Below are 13,429 nucleotides of genomic sequence, written 5' to 3'. Positions count from 1 at the left end.
TCCAGGACAAGTATTAATGATCGAAACGCAGACTAGGCATTAAAAACATAAGAGGAAAGGAAAAACCTGAGAATAACTAACAAAGAAACTATGAATACAAAACATAAAATCAGAATGAAAACACAACCCAAGCAAACATAATATTCAACAGAAAATTACAACATAGGTTACAACAAGGTCATACAGAAAATATCAAACTGAAGACTGAGATTCCAAAGCTGAAAAACGCTGGGTACAAAACCCAGAATCATGACTAGAAGAAGCCTGAGTTGTGGACATGCATCTGCTTCTCTGTAAAGTCCGGGTCCATGAAATCCACAGTAGTAGTTCAGGCTTTAGAAGCTTTTCAGTCATAGTTTTTCAAGTAGTATTTCTACATTGTCATGAACACAATATTCCGTTTTGATAGAACACATTAGCTCACCTTCTTCAGAGCACAGGCTCTAAGGACCTGCTCATATTTCTTTGGGTTAAGTTCTCTCCCAAAAAGGATGTTGCTGCGAATGGTTCCAGGGAACACCCACGGTTGCTGGGATGCGTAGGTTAGCTGACCTTTGACCTTCAGTGTGCCTGTATCACGAGGAAGCTCTCCCAGGATTGCACTTAGCAGGGATGACTGAGGAAAACATGGATGTCATGCATGTAAGCTGGGTAAATTGCATTTTTTTTTTTTTTTTTGTCAGTGACAAATACTGCAATGGTTTAGCACTTTGTTTCCAAGTTGCTATGGTGCAATGGCCCAGACAAATTCTGGACCTCAACACAACTCAAACACCTTGGCAGAACCATAAAAGAGCTGTGTATAAACATATGCCTCTAAACCTGAATAAACTGAATAATGACTGATAAAGTCATACAGATCAGATTTAGCTGATCTTTAGCTACTTTTGCTAAATGTGAATGTACAAGGTACTGAATCATGGGCCACATATTTCATAGGACTCTATGCAGTAACAGAAAAAAACAAAACAGAAAAAAAAGGAAAAAACCTCCACTCTTTTACAAATGAAATCAAGCACACTGTTAAAAGAAAGAATTAAAGGATCTTTTTTAAATAAAGTCGAGTCAGTTAAACTTTTTTTTTTTCGTGTCCCGTTTGGATCTTTAGCCATCAGAATTGTTGTTTTAAGGCCAAGAAAGATGCCAAGCGGATTTATTTTACCAAGTGGATCATCATGGCCTTGCCATATTGGTCCATATGAATTTATTTTATTTTCGGTTGCTATAAACGGGACAGACATGACTGGGGGATAGGACAGGGAGAAAGAATGAAAGAAAGAGAGGGAGAGAAAGAAAACCAAAGGGGAGAAGAGACGGTGAGAAGGGGGGAAGAAAGAAAGAAAAACAAACAAAACACCTGGATCACCTGTATGAAGAAAAAAAAAACAGAAGAGAAAGCAAACAAAAAAAGAGCAACATAATAAAAACAGCACCATCACAATAAACTAGCTAGCTGTAGATAACAGTAGATACTAAATATTAAATGATATTGTGCAGCACGCAAGATAGACAGCACACAATGTGCTTTGAGGCAGCAGCCAAGAAAGGTGTAGTCCGTGTCTGTGAATACCCGTGTGTACACCTGTGTGCATACCTGTGTGGATCAGCATGCTTGTATTCCAAAGGTTTCTCCGTGTAACGATCTGCTAGGGAGTGTGGGGAGCCATAGCCCCGTCCACCAGGGTATGAAGCAGGTATGGAGGAGATCCAGGCCCCAGATATCCAGAGGCCCCAGAGTACAAGGACCCGAGGAGAACCACCAAAAGGGGGGGAACCGTGCCACCCTCCTGGGAAGAGCTGAGTAGAGCCCCAAACGAGAGGTCATCCAGCAGCTACGGAGCAGAGGCCAGAGGGGGTTGCAGTGGCGTGCCCGCGGGCTCTGCCGGCAGCCAGCTGTGCCAGAGAGGACCGAGCTTCAGGCCCAGAGGCCAGAGGCCTGAGGCCATCCCACCCCCCGGAAGGGGCCCAGCCGGGCCACAGGCGCCAGGTCCCACCAATTGGCCACCAGGAGTGAGCCGGTACATACATGAGTGCCCAGCCCCAGACGACAAGGACCACCAACACACCAAGGTCTGAGGGCATCAGCCACCGGCAGGGAGTGTGGTGAGGGGAGATAGGCCTCCGTACTTTAGAGGGCCTGAGATCTACCCAGAGAGGTTGAGTCTAAGACCCAACCTGACATATAGACACAGACGAACAGGCGCACGCGGACACAAATACTCGGCACTTACCTAACGTGCAGACAGACACAAATAGACACTGCACAGACAGTCGCACTCCCCAAACATACTCCATATCCCAGGTCCAGGTACCCCCGCCCTCAGAGGGGCAAGCCACACCTAGACCCAGGAGATGTAACCCTTCTCTCTGGGGTGGAGGCAAGCGGACCACCTCCTTATCTGCAGTAGCAGGGAGGCCCCGCATCCCAGACCCCAGTCTGACGGCCAGCACCTCCTCCCAGCCCCCCAGCCCTGACGGCCAACAGAACCGGGGTGAGTGAAGACCTCAAACCTCCCTACGCCCGCTCATATGTAGTGTTGCTGTGTGCTGTTCTAAAGTGCATTTAAAACTCAGGAGAGCATGGTACTAGCTTCCTCTCAGAGAGCAGCACGGCTCCTCCCGAAAACCCTTAGTGTCTAAATACATTTAAAATTGAGGGTAGGGCATCAGCGCCCGAGGTGGGTTGGAATACACCAACCATCCTCTGGATGCTGTAAAACGTGCCCACCCCCAAGGCCCTATATGTATGTGTTATGTGAGAGTGTGAGTAATGTGGATGTCTAGGTTGCAGAATAAAATTGAGGCACAGGCGGCCAGAAGGGGACAGAGAGGGAGTGCCTCCCCTGCACCCTGGTGACATACCTGCACCCCAAGCCCTGCGTGTGTGGGTGGGTGTGGTAGAGCGGGAATAGGGAGGCAGCTGAGGATGGGGAGGGAAGAAAGGGAGGGGCAAGTGGCCCCTCCCTGGGGCCAGCTCCCCCGCTGACCCCAGTAGGCACCCCCACACTCTGGAACCCACCAGGGCAAGGGGGCCCAGGCCCATCCGGACCGGGGCCCGCAGCAGCAGCACCGCCCAGCCCCACAGAGTCTGGGGCAGCCCTCCTGACTCCACCCCAGAGAAAACTGCACCCACCCCATCATCCAATCATCTCCCAAACTACACAAGACAATAGATACCCAGGTTGAGTTCATTCTCCCCCCCCCCCCACCTGCAGAGTGAGCTCCTGTAGTGAGGAGACCACCTGCAAAGATATAACAACCTCCCCACCAGTTAAAGAGCCCCCTAGTTGGGCCGATGCACCAGAGGTCCCCTGCACTGGGGCCGAGCCCCCCTGCACCCACCCGCCCACTGCTCCGGCGACACAACAGCCAGGACCCAAGCCCCCAAGGCCCGGCCAGCACCCCAGACCGGGGGGCGGAGCACCCCCAGACCCCCAAGCCTCCACGCCCGTCCCGGACCCTCCCAGGGGCAGCCAGGCTACCAGGCCAGTAACCAACGTCCGCCAGCACAGACCCTCTCCCATCTCCGCTGTACGCAGCCACACGGAAAACACCATCCAAGAGCCCCAGAGCTCCTAACCAGGTCATGGTCACATCCCCCAGGTTAGGCCCTCCAGGGAAACATCCCTAGGGACTCCCCAGACACCCTAAGGCCGTCCCTACCCCCATATCAACTACAATAGCGAAGGCAGGACCAAACCATGACCCCCCACCCCCACTAGGTGATGAAGCCGATCAAAGGAGCCCAAAGGGATTGATCAAATGTGATGGCAGAGGTTGTATCAAGACTAATGTGATCTATTAGATGGTTTTTATATTGGTTAGAATTAAGATTATTTTTATTTTTCCAGTTAATGAGGACCATTTTCTTGGCAATGCATAGGGCCATAAAAACAACGTGGGCTGTGTTTATTTCTGCAGTGACCTCATCCAAGTTGCCCAGCAAGCATATTAAAGGGGAGGCTGGAATGTTACATTTCAGACACTTTGATAAGTCTACACATATCTCACGCCAAAATTTCTGAACTGGTGGACAGAACCAAAGAGCGTGGATGTAATTGTCCATTGTATTTGCTGTGCAGTGTGAGCAGTTGTTGGAAGGCGTATAGCCCATCTTGAACATCCTATGACCAGTATAGTGCACTCTGTGTAATATTTTGTATTGTATTAATTGCAAACTGGGATTTCTGATCCATTGAAAGGTTTTTAAGGATATCTGAGACCAAAGGTTTGGGTCTAAGTTGATTGATAAATCTGGTTCCCATTTTGCAATAGGAAGGGATATTGATTCATCTATTTTAGAAAGTGTTCTGTATATTTTAGACAATGATTTGGGGGGGTTTAGACTAAAAAATTGTACCACAGTTGGTGGTGTTTGTAATTCAGCTTCACTGGGATTAAATTTCTTTTTTACTATGGATTTAATTTGTTGATATTCCAAAATTCGTTTCTTGTTGATCCCATATTGTGTAACTAGTCTGTCAACTAGTCAGTTAAACTTTTGGGATATTGATGTGATCAGTCAAATAGCAGAGGGGGTTGTTAGTCGATACCTGGACCCTACAGAGATTGCACAGGTAGTCCATCTCCCACATGGTAAAACGGTAAATGAAATTCCAGGAGACAAGAAAATGTTCTAGGAGACCTGGACAAGGCTGTTGAAGGCCCTTAACCCATCATCAGGACTGGGATCTGCTCCGTTTTACAAAAGGAAACTGGATGATCACTGCCAAAACCCTATAAAAATGACAATGATGGCGCCAGAGAGCCCAGTGCCCTCTGGTAAGCCCTGTGCTCACCACCCAGCACCATGGAACCCAACTAACCTTTGCCATAGAATACCAGAATTGGTAGGTCCTCCACTTGCGCCCTGTGCTTTTCAAAGATGAAAGCAAGCTTAACCCATGCACATGTGACAGAACTGAAAGGGTCTGGAGAAGTCGTGGAAAAACGTATGTTGTGTAACATCATTCAGCATGACTGGGTTGGTGGTGAGTCACTGGCATATTGATAGAGGGATGCACAAACCTCTACAGGCTAGGCAACGGCACCCTGACTTTCAATAGATATTGTAATAAAGTCCTTGAACTTTATCAGACCATATGCTTGTGGGTCCTGGATTCTTCCTGGTGCACAGCAATGTCCAACCTCATGTGGTGAGAGTATGCAGGCAGTTCTTGAAGGATGAAGGAACTAATACCACTGACTGGCCCCCACACTCACCTGACCTAAATCAATAGAACACCTGTGGGACATTATGTTTCAGTTCATCCAATGTTGCCAGGTTGCACCACCTAACATATTACTCAGTGCACATCAGTAATGATGATTTTTTTCCCCATTGAGATCTGATATGTTATTAAAGTGGTTATTTTTTGAGCAGCGTATAAGAATCCGGTAATAAACCGTTAGGTTAAAGACTCCTATAATCTTAGGGTGGATGCTAAAATAGATTACACAAGTTTACTGACCTTTCCGGCCCCCACTGGTCCGATTACAGTCAGAAGTTGATGTGACTTTGCTGTGATGGAAACATTCTGAAGAGATGGTGCATCCAAACTCTAAACAAAGACAAAAATGGCAGTAAGTACTACATCAAACTATAAAGTTTGCAGGAACAGTCATTGTTCTACAACAATATGTTACACCGCTACGAAATATATTACACTATTTACCTTATCCCAGTAGCAGGTCAGTTTCTCGATCTCAATAGAGTTTCCCCCCTTTTCCGCCAAAGGCAACATAATGTTTTTTCTCTCAATCTCTTCCAGTAGGAGAAAATTCTGGGAAAATGATAAACATGGTTTTACACCAGCTTTGGAAATTGTTTGACTATCTTGGACATGACTACTGGATTGCCAACTTTTCCTACAGTTTATGACAGAAATTAATTACCTTAATCCTGCGAATGCTCACTACAGTCTCTGACAACTTCTCAATGGCCAGAGGAAAGAACAGGGTCAGGGTGACCTTAATTGTACCATACAGGGACATGGTGACAAACACCTGGCTGGCAGTCATGGTGTTCCCCAAAAGAGTGTAGACCGTGAAGGTAACAAAGATTATGAGCTTGCTGCTGGCAAAGAAGGAAGCCATGTTGAGTCCTCGTAGGTAGGAGCTCTTTAATATCCGACTGATTTCTTTCCTACAAACATAAGAGAACATATGTAGATGGATTACATAGTTGAAGCAAAGTTTTAAGTTTAAATTTGGCAGGATGTTGAGCAACATCGGTTTCACTTTGATATGTCTATGACAGTAATTATATATTTAATTTTTAAGTTATGAAGGAAAAAGGAAAGAAAAGTCAGAGTGTAGCTTTTTGTGAATTCCCATGTTCTCCCTGTGCCTGCATAAGTTCTGTCTAAGTACTCTTGGTTATCCAATACAGCAGGATCCAAACCTCCCACTGAGTTTAGGGATCACTCTTGATATGAGTTTCAGCAGGAGGACAACAGTACCAATTAAGAACACCCCAGAAAAAAAAGTAGTAATATAAACTTTTTCACAAATTGAAGAAAAGACAAGCAAACATAAAATGTAAACATGTTGCAAAAGGAGGATTTATGTAAGAGTTGTAGCATTTGCACCTATGTGAAAAACGTGGAAATCCTAAGTGATTTTCAGAAAAGTTAACCTCTGACCTTGGGGTTAAGGTCAGCGGGATTTGAACTTATCTGAGATTTCTAGTAGGTGCATCATTGGTCTGAATTTGAAAATCCTATGTCGCCTCATTCTGGAGTTCATTCACAAACTTGGTATTGTCGTCCTCCCTGTGTTTTGACGACAATACCCCGTGAGCCTGTCAGAGCTGAGGGCTAAATCAGTTGATGATGGAGAGGGGTACCAAAAAAGGATAATATATGCAGTAGTATTCTGCTGGTTCAGAAAATGATTCGTGTCAAAACATTACCAGTTTGTCTGTGATTCTCATCCTTACTTTCTAACTTCAGTCACCAGGGCTGAAAACCGTTTCTCCCAGACATACATCTTGATTATCCTTATGCCAGACACCACTTCATTCATGATACGGATTCTGCTGTCAGTAAGGACTGCTGTTTTGCTCCTGCCAAAAAACAACAACAAAAAACTCCACAACATGTCATTGAGGCCGCTAGTTTTCCTAATGATACATTATAAATAACATATTAGTGCATGAGAAAATAGACACAGTCATTGAACATTGTTAAACAGGCCCTGTCATGGTCCTGGGTTTGGACTCGGGTTTCAGAGTTTGGAACTTGTTTTAAAATGTTTTTAGATTCATAGGGAACATTTAGTTCTTAGTTCGAATCTTTTTAGTTCAAGTTTCTATTTCTGTTGGTTGGGTTGTTCTTCATCGTTTGATTTTCTTTGATTCATTCTTGTTGGCTCTTGTTCCCTTATTTCCTCTCCTTGTTTTTAGTTTGTCATATTGAGTGTTTCGGTTATTCATTCCCTGTTTTATTTTGGTTGTCATTTGTTTCTTGGGTCTTGTATTTAGTTTTACTTTCTTTTGTAATCATCTGATTAGTTTCAGCTGTGTCTTGTTTCCCTGGTGTTTCCTGTCTGATTTCTACATTAGCTCCGGTCTTGTAAAATATTTGCATGGCTTCAGTATCAGCTTTAACATTCCCTAGTTATCTAGGTGGACATAAAATACACTAAAGTTAAAAATGGGAGTCCTACAGAGGAGTTTATGTGTGGGTTTGTATGCATCAAATGTGTCTAATGCCAAAGCAACAAGGTTTAGGATTTCTATGACTGCAGTAAAATTCCCTCCATCCATCACTTACTCATCTGACCCAAAGAAAAAAATTAACATAGGACAATCCTTAAGACTACGATGAAGGTCATTACTGATACAGACTGATTATACAGAACCTTAAACACACTTCGATCAGGTAATAGAGCTCATACTCTTTAGAGAGATCATATAAATCTACATTCTTCATGAAATGCAACAACTCAAAAAAAAGTAGTTTTTGTCACAGTGGTGTGATGATCAGCTGTGCACTTAGCATGCTGAGGTTAAAAACTCAAAATGGATACAGCACAAAAGGCTAAAAGCCAAAAAAAAAAAAAAGTTACACAGAGAGTATTTTGGGAAATTTGTTGAGAGTTGAGATGTCAGTGGAGGACTTTTTTTGACTGTGCCAATCTTTCTATAATTGAAACCGAGTTGGGAAGAACTCTGCAGAAGTTCGGTAAAATAATGTGCCCACAGTAAGAAAACAAGAGAAACAGAAGGTTTTCTGTGTATTAACAAACACTTCCTGCTTTATAATTACAGGAGAGTCTGGGCAATGAGCTACCAGAACATTTTGTGTAATTTCAAACATTTCTTACAATTGAATTTGTGCGAACATGTCTTTCATTTACTACAGCAACATTTCTTTAGAAAAGAAAAATCACAGCGCCACTCGTCCAGCCTGCTTAAGATCAAAGTAAGTTGTATGTGGCCCTCAAGGTAAAATGAGTTTGACCTCCTTGGTTTACGAAGTACCAGAGGAGGGCAGCAATGCACCTTTGTGTCTAAAATCCAAGAAGTAGTCTGGCAGTCTGCCTGTTTAACCACCTTTGTATGTCTCAGTTCGGGTTTTGGAATTTCCTGGATTAGTCTTTTTTGTGTGTGGATATTTTGGAGCTTGTGAACATCGGGCTTCTACTTTAATAAAAAGGTGTGTTTTACATTTGCCCAATTTGCCTATGAGTCCTGCAGTCGGGTCTTGTTTCTTGCTGGACGTTGAGAGGTCTATAGATTGAAAGATCCATGTACTTCTCCAGTTATCCTTTACCTGAAGATGCCGAAGAGTTTTCCAAACCAGGTCTGTATCGGCATCATAACTGCAATTGTTGCCACACCTGCCAGGGACGAGGGGCCGATCTCATACCAAAGGAAAACGATGATCACCATTGCTTGCAGAGGTCCCGCCCACAAGTAGTGCAGTGTGAGTGTAATCTGTAGAGGTCATTATAAATGACATTTTGAAAAGTGTGTGACATTTGGAAGTGGCGGTCACAACTTGGATAAAACTGTCAGTCACCATAAGGAGCTTGTAATGTAAGCAAACATAGATGCCCAAGATTTGGAGAAATGTGCTAATGGTCAACAAATTTTAGGAATACTCAATAAAGTGTTGGGTAACTACATGCCGATAGAACAGCTTTAAGATGCTTGTGATTCTCGTGTGACTGCAATCACCCTCACATGTTAATCAGTCGTGTCAGGCTTTAAGCTATCCCAAAAATGATTCCTTTGTGGCATTAACAAAATAGCCGCAGAGACTTGCTTTTAATGCCTGACTGCAGTTAACCAGGGTGGATGAGCATGTTTCATTTGTGGAAGTACAGATGTTTTATTCAGATGCCTGCCTAATATTTTTGAAAACAACTTCCTGTGAATTAGACAAAAGTAAACTTAATTGTCCTACCCATACAAAAATTGCCTATATACATCCTTATGACATAGCTAGCTATCAGTTGAAGGTTTGCTCTCAGTCAATCTCATTGATTAGAAGTTATTGTGAGGTCTTGTATTAGCTCAAAATCAGTCATCTTGTGATGCCACCGTCTGAACAGGGACTCGCCAGACCTTATGCTCTATAGATGGTGTGCTGTAATCCTGGAAGTGGACAGAAATGTTTCGTCATACAATAAATGTGATCTCTCTGGACAACTTTGTATTGATTTGCTTTATATTGACACTTCCAGACCTCTTCCCTGCCCTATATACACTCAACAAAAATATAAACGCAACACCTTTGTTACTGCTCCCATTCCCCATGGGATGGACGTAGAGACCTAAAATTCATTCCAGATACACAATATAACCATCCCTCCCAAACAGTGGTCACAAATCAGTCCAAATGTGTGGTAGTGGGCACATCTGCTATATTGAGATAATCCATCCCACCTCACAGGTGTGCCACATCAGGATGCTGATCTGACATCATGAGTAGTGCACAGGTGTACCTCAGACTGCCCACAACAAAAGGCCACCCTGGAATGTGCAGTTTTGTCTCACAGCAAAATGCCACAGATGCCACAAGCAATGAGGGAGCGTGCAATTGGCATGCTGACAGCAGGAATGTCAACCAGATCTGTCGCCCGTGCATTGAATGTTCATTTCTCAACCATAAGCCGTCTCCACAGGCGTTTCAGAGAATATGGCAGAACATCCAACCGGCCTCACAACCGCAGACCTCGTGTAACCACACCAGCCCAGGACCTCCACATCCAGCAGGTTCACCTCCAAGATCGTCTGAGACCAGCCACCCAGACAGCTGCTGGAACAATTGGTTTGCACAACCAAACAATTTCTGCACAAACTGTCAGAAACCGTCTCAGGGACGCTTGACTGCATGCCCGTCGTCCTCATCGGGGTCTTGACCTGACTCCAGCTCGTCGCCGTAACAGACTTGTGTGGGCAAATGCTCACATTCGATGGCGTCTGGCACGTTGGAGAGGTGTGCGCTTCACGGATGAATCATGGTTCACATTGTTCAGGGCAGATGGCAGCTGAGAATGTCCCAGTTCTTGCATGGCCAGCATACTCACCAGACATGTCGCCCATTGAGCATGTTCGGGATGTGCTTGACCGGCGTATACGACAGCGTGTACCAGTTCCCACGAATATCCAACAACCTCGCACAGCCATTGAAGTGGAGTGGCCCAACATTTCACAGGCCACAATTGACAATCTGATAGACTCCATGCGACGATGTGTTGCACTGCATGAGGCAAATGGTGGTCACACCAGATACTGACCGGTTCTGGGTCCCCAGACCCCCAATAGCGCAAAAAACTGCACATTCCAGGGTGGCCTTTTGTTATGGACAGTCTGAGGTACACCTGTGCACTACTCATGATGTCAGATCAGCATCCTGATGTGGCACACCTGTGAGGTGGGATGGATTATCTCAATATAGCAGATGTGCCCACTACCACACATTTGGACTGATTTGTGACCACTGTTTGGGAGGGATGGTTATATTGTGTATCTGGAATGAATTTTAGGTCTCTACGTCCATCCCATGGGGAATGGGAGCAGTAACAAAGGTGTTGCGTTTATATTTTTGTTGAGTGTATAACATCAAGCAGAGGGTCAAGAGTTCAGATTTTTCATCTTTATCATTCTCCTGTGGCAAGTTAGTGTAGTAACTTTTAAATAATATCTAAAAAAAACCCTGTATTTACCACAAATACCCATCTACTCAAATACCTAATGAAAAAAGGTTTCAAAGGGTACATCCAGGTTAACCCTCTGTCCTTCTGTTGTCTCGGTTACAATTCTCCAAATGTAGTTTCGAGTTGGTTCTTGACCCTTACAAATTTAGGTCATCTGTTGCCTTACCTCATCAAAATGATTAACATCATTTGAAAGTAGGTTCACTATTTGACCGGTGGTTGTTCGTCCGATGGATTCAGTGCTGAGACCAAGAGCCTGATGAGAACATTTTTACTTAACAGCTTGAAAAATTTACAAAATTATTCTGAGAGTTGTGAGCTCAAAAATTTGCATCTCTTGTGCAAATTTTCTGAATCTTCACTGACCTTCCTGTAGATCATGTGACACATAGCCACTCTAATCCTCATGCCTGTTCTTTGGACATGATAGTAGTAGAGATGTTGGAGGATAGTCAGTCCAAACGTGGAGATGGACATCGCAGCAGCGTAAACATACGCCATGCAAAGACTCCTCTGATCATCTGGGTGATAATTCTCAAAGAAAAGGATTATTTTTCCCAGAAGAAGTGGCTGGATCACTTTGATTGCCTCCTTTACGACAAAGACAATAAATACATAATGGAATATGCAAACAAGCTTCACTCTATCCATTACTAGTACTGGATGTGGTAAATTGGTTCAAATATCTGCTAGTAATACCATAATACAGTAAAACTACTGTATTCCTTTTTATTTTAGCTCATCTGAAATAATATGGCCAGAAAACCGCACAAAATCTCAAATACGACCTGTGCATGAATGATTGTTTTAACACTGGTGCCAATTGTAAATATTCACAACATACCAGAAAAAATTCAAATAGGCCGGCTAATGCATAGGACTTTCCATAGCACTTTATAAGAACCCTGGAGAGCTGCGGCTTCCATAGTTCCTTTGAAGCCTTTTTTACTTCCTCGTTCCAACATCTGCAAATCAAATGAATTTATTAGTTGAGCCCAGGATTTATAAACACATTTCCAACAGAGGTGCTTTACTATTTTATGAAAATTATTTGCATTGAAATTTGATGGCAGCAACATATCTCACAAAGTTGGGACAGGGCAAGAGAAGGCTGCAAAGGTAAGTGGCACTAAAAAGAAACAACTGGAGGACTTTGAGGCTAATTAGGTTAATTAGCAGCAGGTCAGTAACACAATTATCAGACCCTCGAAACCACTTGATATTACAAGCAGTGGCAGGTTGACAGAATGGCAATCCACACTATAAAAAAATAAAACATTAACTTGAAACAAACAGACATGTTTCTTAACCAGCACCACTTCTGGTTTTGTCACATTAGCCTTTTGCTGAAGTACCTCTGCAGCTCCTCTCCCAGGGTTTCAGACCGATCCTCCGGAAAGACACTGTACATGTCACCTTTCTCGAGCCTGTGTTTTTGGCCAAGCTGTAACAGGGGGTTTAACCAACTGAAACAGAAAAAAACAAACCATTTCCATCTGGCAGAGAAAAATACAAATCACTGTGGTTTAGAAAAGACATATCTAAGCTGACTGTGAATGTCTGAACTATTTGTGCTTAATGAGTTATTTGGAGAAACAGTGTTTCTAGTGATGGACTTGGAGGATCTCTTAAAGCTAATGCTGTTCACACATCAAATATCGGCCACAGTCCCGGAAGAACATTTAAAATTACAATGTAAATTCACAGGTATCCAGCTTCTTGAATTAACAAGCAAGTGATGATGATCAGTGTATGAATAACTAATAAGCACAGGAAAGCAACTGGTGCTGAAAGAAAAAGACAGCTCTTTGAGGCTGGCTGTGGGAATGAATCAATCTGCATACGCTGACTTCACACTGCAGTCCAGAGAAACGAATGACTACACCCACTTCTATATAGTCTATATATAAACCTTTAAAAAAGCAGTGTGTACGACTTAGGGCAGCTAGTGGTGAAGTTGCAGATAGCAAACAGCTGCTCTGGCCTCGCCTTCATCTTCCGAGCAAATAGGAATACTTGCTGTGACTGCTAAACATGTTAAATGTCGTCTGTGAAACGAGAGAGGGCCCTGGTTTGTTTCTCTGTAAAGCCTTACAGAGTTCACTGAAGTCACTTAGTGAGCTCATTGCAATAGTCTCATCAGTTTTCTCCAATAAAAAGAAACGGCTGATTAAACTAGATGTGCAATAAAGAACGTGTTTTAACTTCTATTTGCATGAAAGCTTTTCAAAAATACTTGAGAGCCTCAGACTTTGTGAGA

At 43.6% G+C, this 13,429-nt stretch overlaps 1 protein-coding gene across 1 annotated transcript in view; it reads right to left on the bottom strand.

Annotated features, from left to right (window-relative positions):
• LOC308393916 (ATP-binding cassette sub-family C member 4-like) overlaps positions 1-13,429 on the bottom strand; it is a 75,274-nt gene that overhangs the window by 51,769 nt on the left and 10,076 nt on the right. The window contains exons 2-11 of the mRNA XM_080877970.1: positions 12,525-12,635; positions 12,014-12,134; positions 11,536-11,760; positions 11,336-11,425; positions 8,778-8,941; positions 6,941-7,066; positions 5,896-6,145; positions 5,676-5,783; positions 5,472-5,561; positions 425-616 (exon numbers count right to left, since the gene is read on the bottom strand). Of these exons, the coding sequence (XP_080734096.1) occupies positions 425-616; positions 5,472-5,561; positions 5,676-5,783; positions 5,896-6,145; positions 6,941-7,066; positions 8,778-8,941; positions 11,336-11,425; positions 11,536-11,760; positions 12,014-12,134; positions 12,525-12,635 (1,477 nt within the window). The remainder of the gene's footprint in view (positions 1-424; positions 617-5,471; positions 5,562-5,675; positions 5,784-5,895; positions 6,146-6,940; positions 7,067-8,777; positions 8,942-11,335; positions 11,426-11,535; positions 11,761-12,013; positions 12,135-12,524; positions 12,636-13,429) is intronic.

Source organism: Rhamphochromis sp. 'chilingali' (assembly GCF_963969265.1).
Source record: "Rhamphochromis sp. 'chilingali' genome assembly, chromosome: 3".
Lineage (NCBI taxonomy): Eukaryota > Metazoa > Chordata > Actinopteri > Cichliformes > Cichlidae > Rhamphochromis > Rhamphochromis sp. 'chilingali'.
Note: the sequence above shows the minus strand (reverse complement) of the source record. Positions and strands in the feature narration are given on the sequence as shown.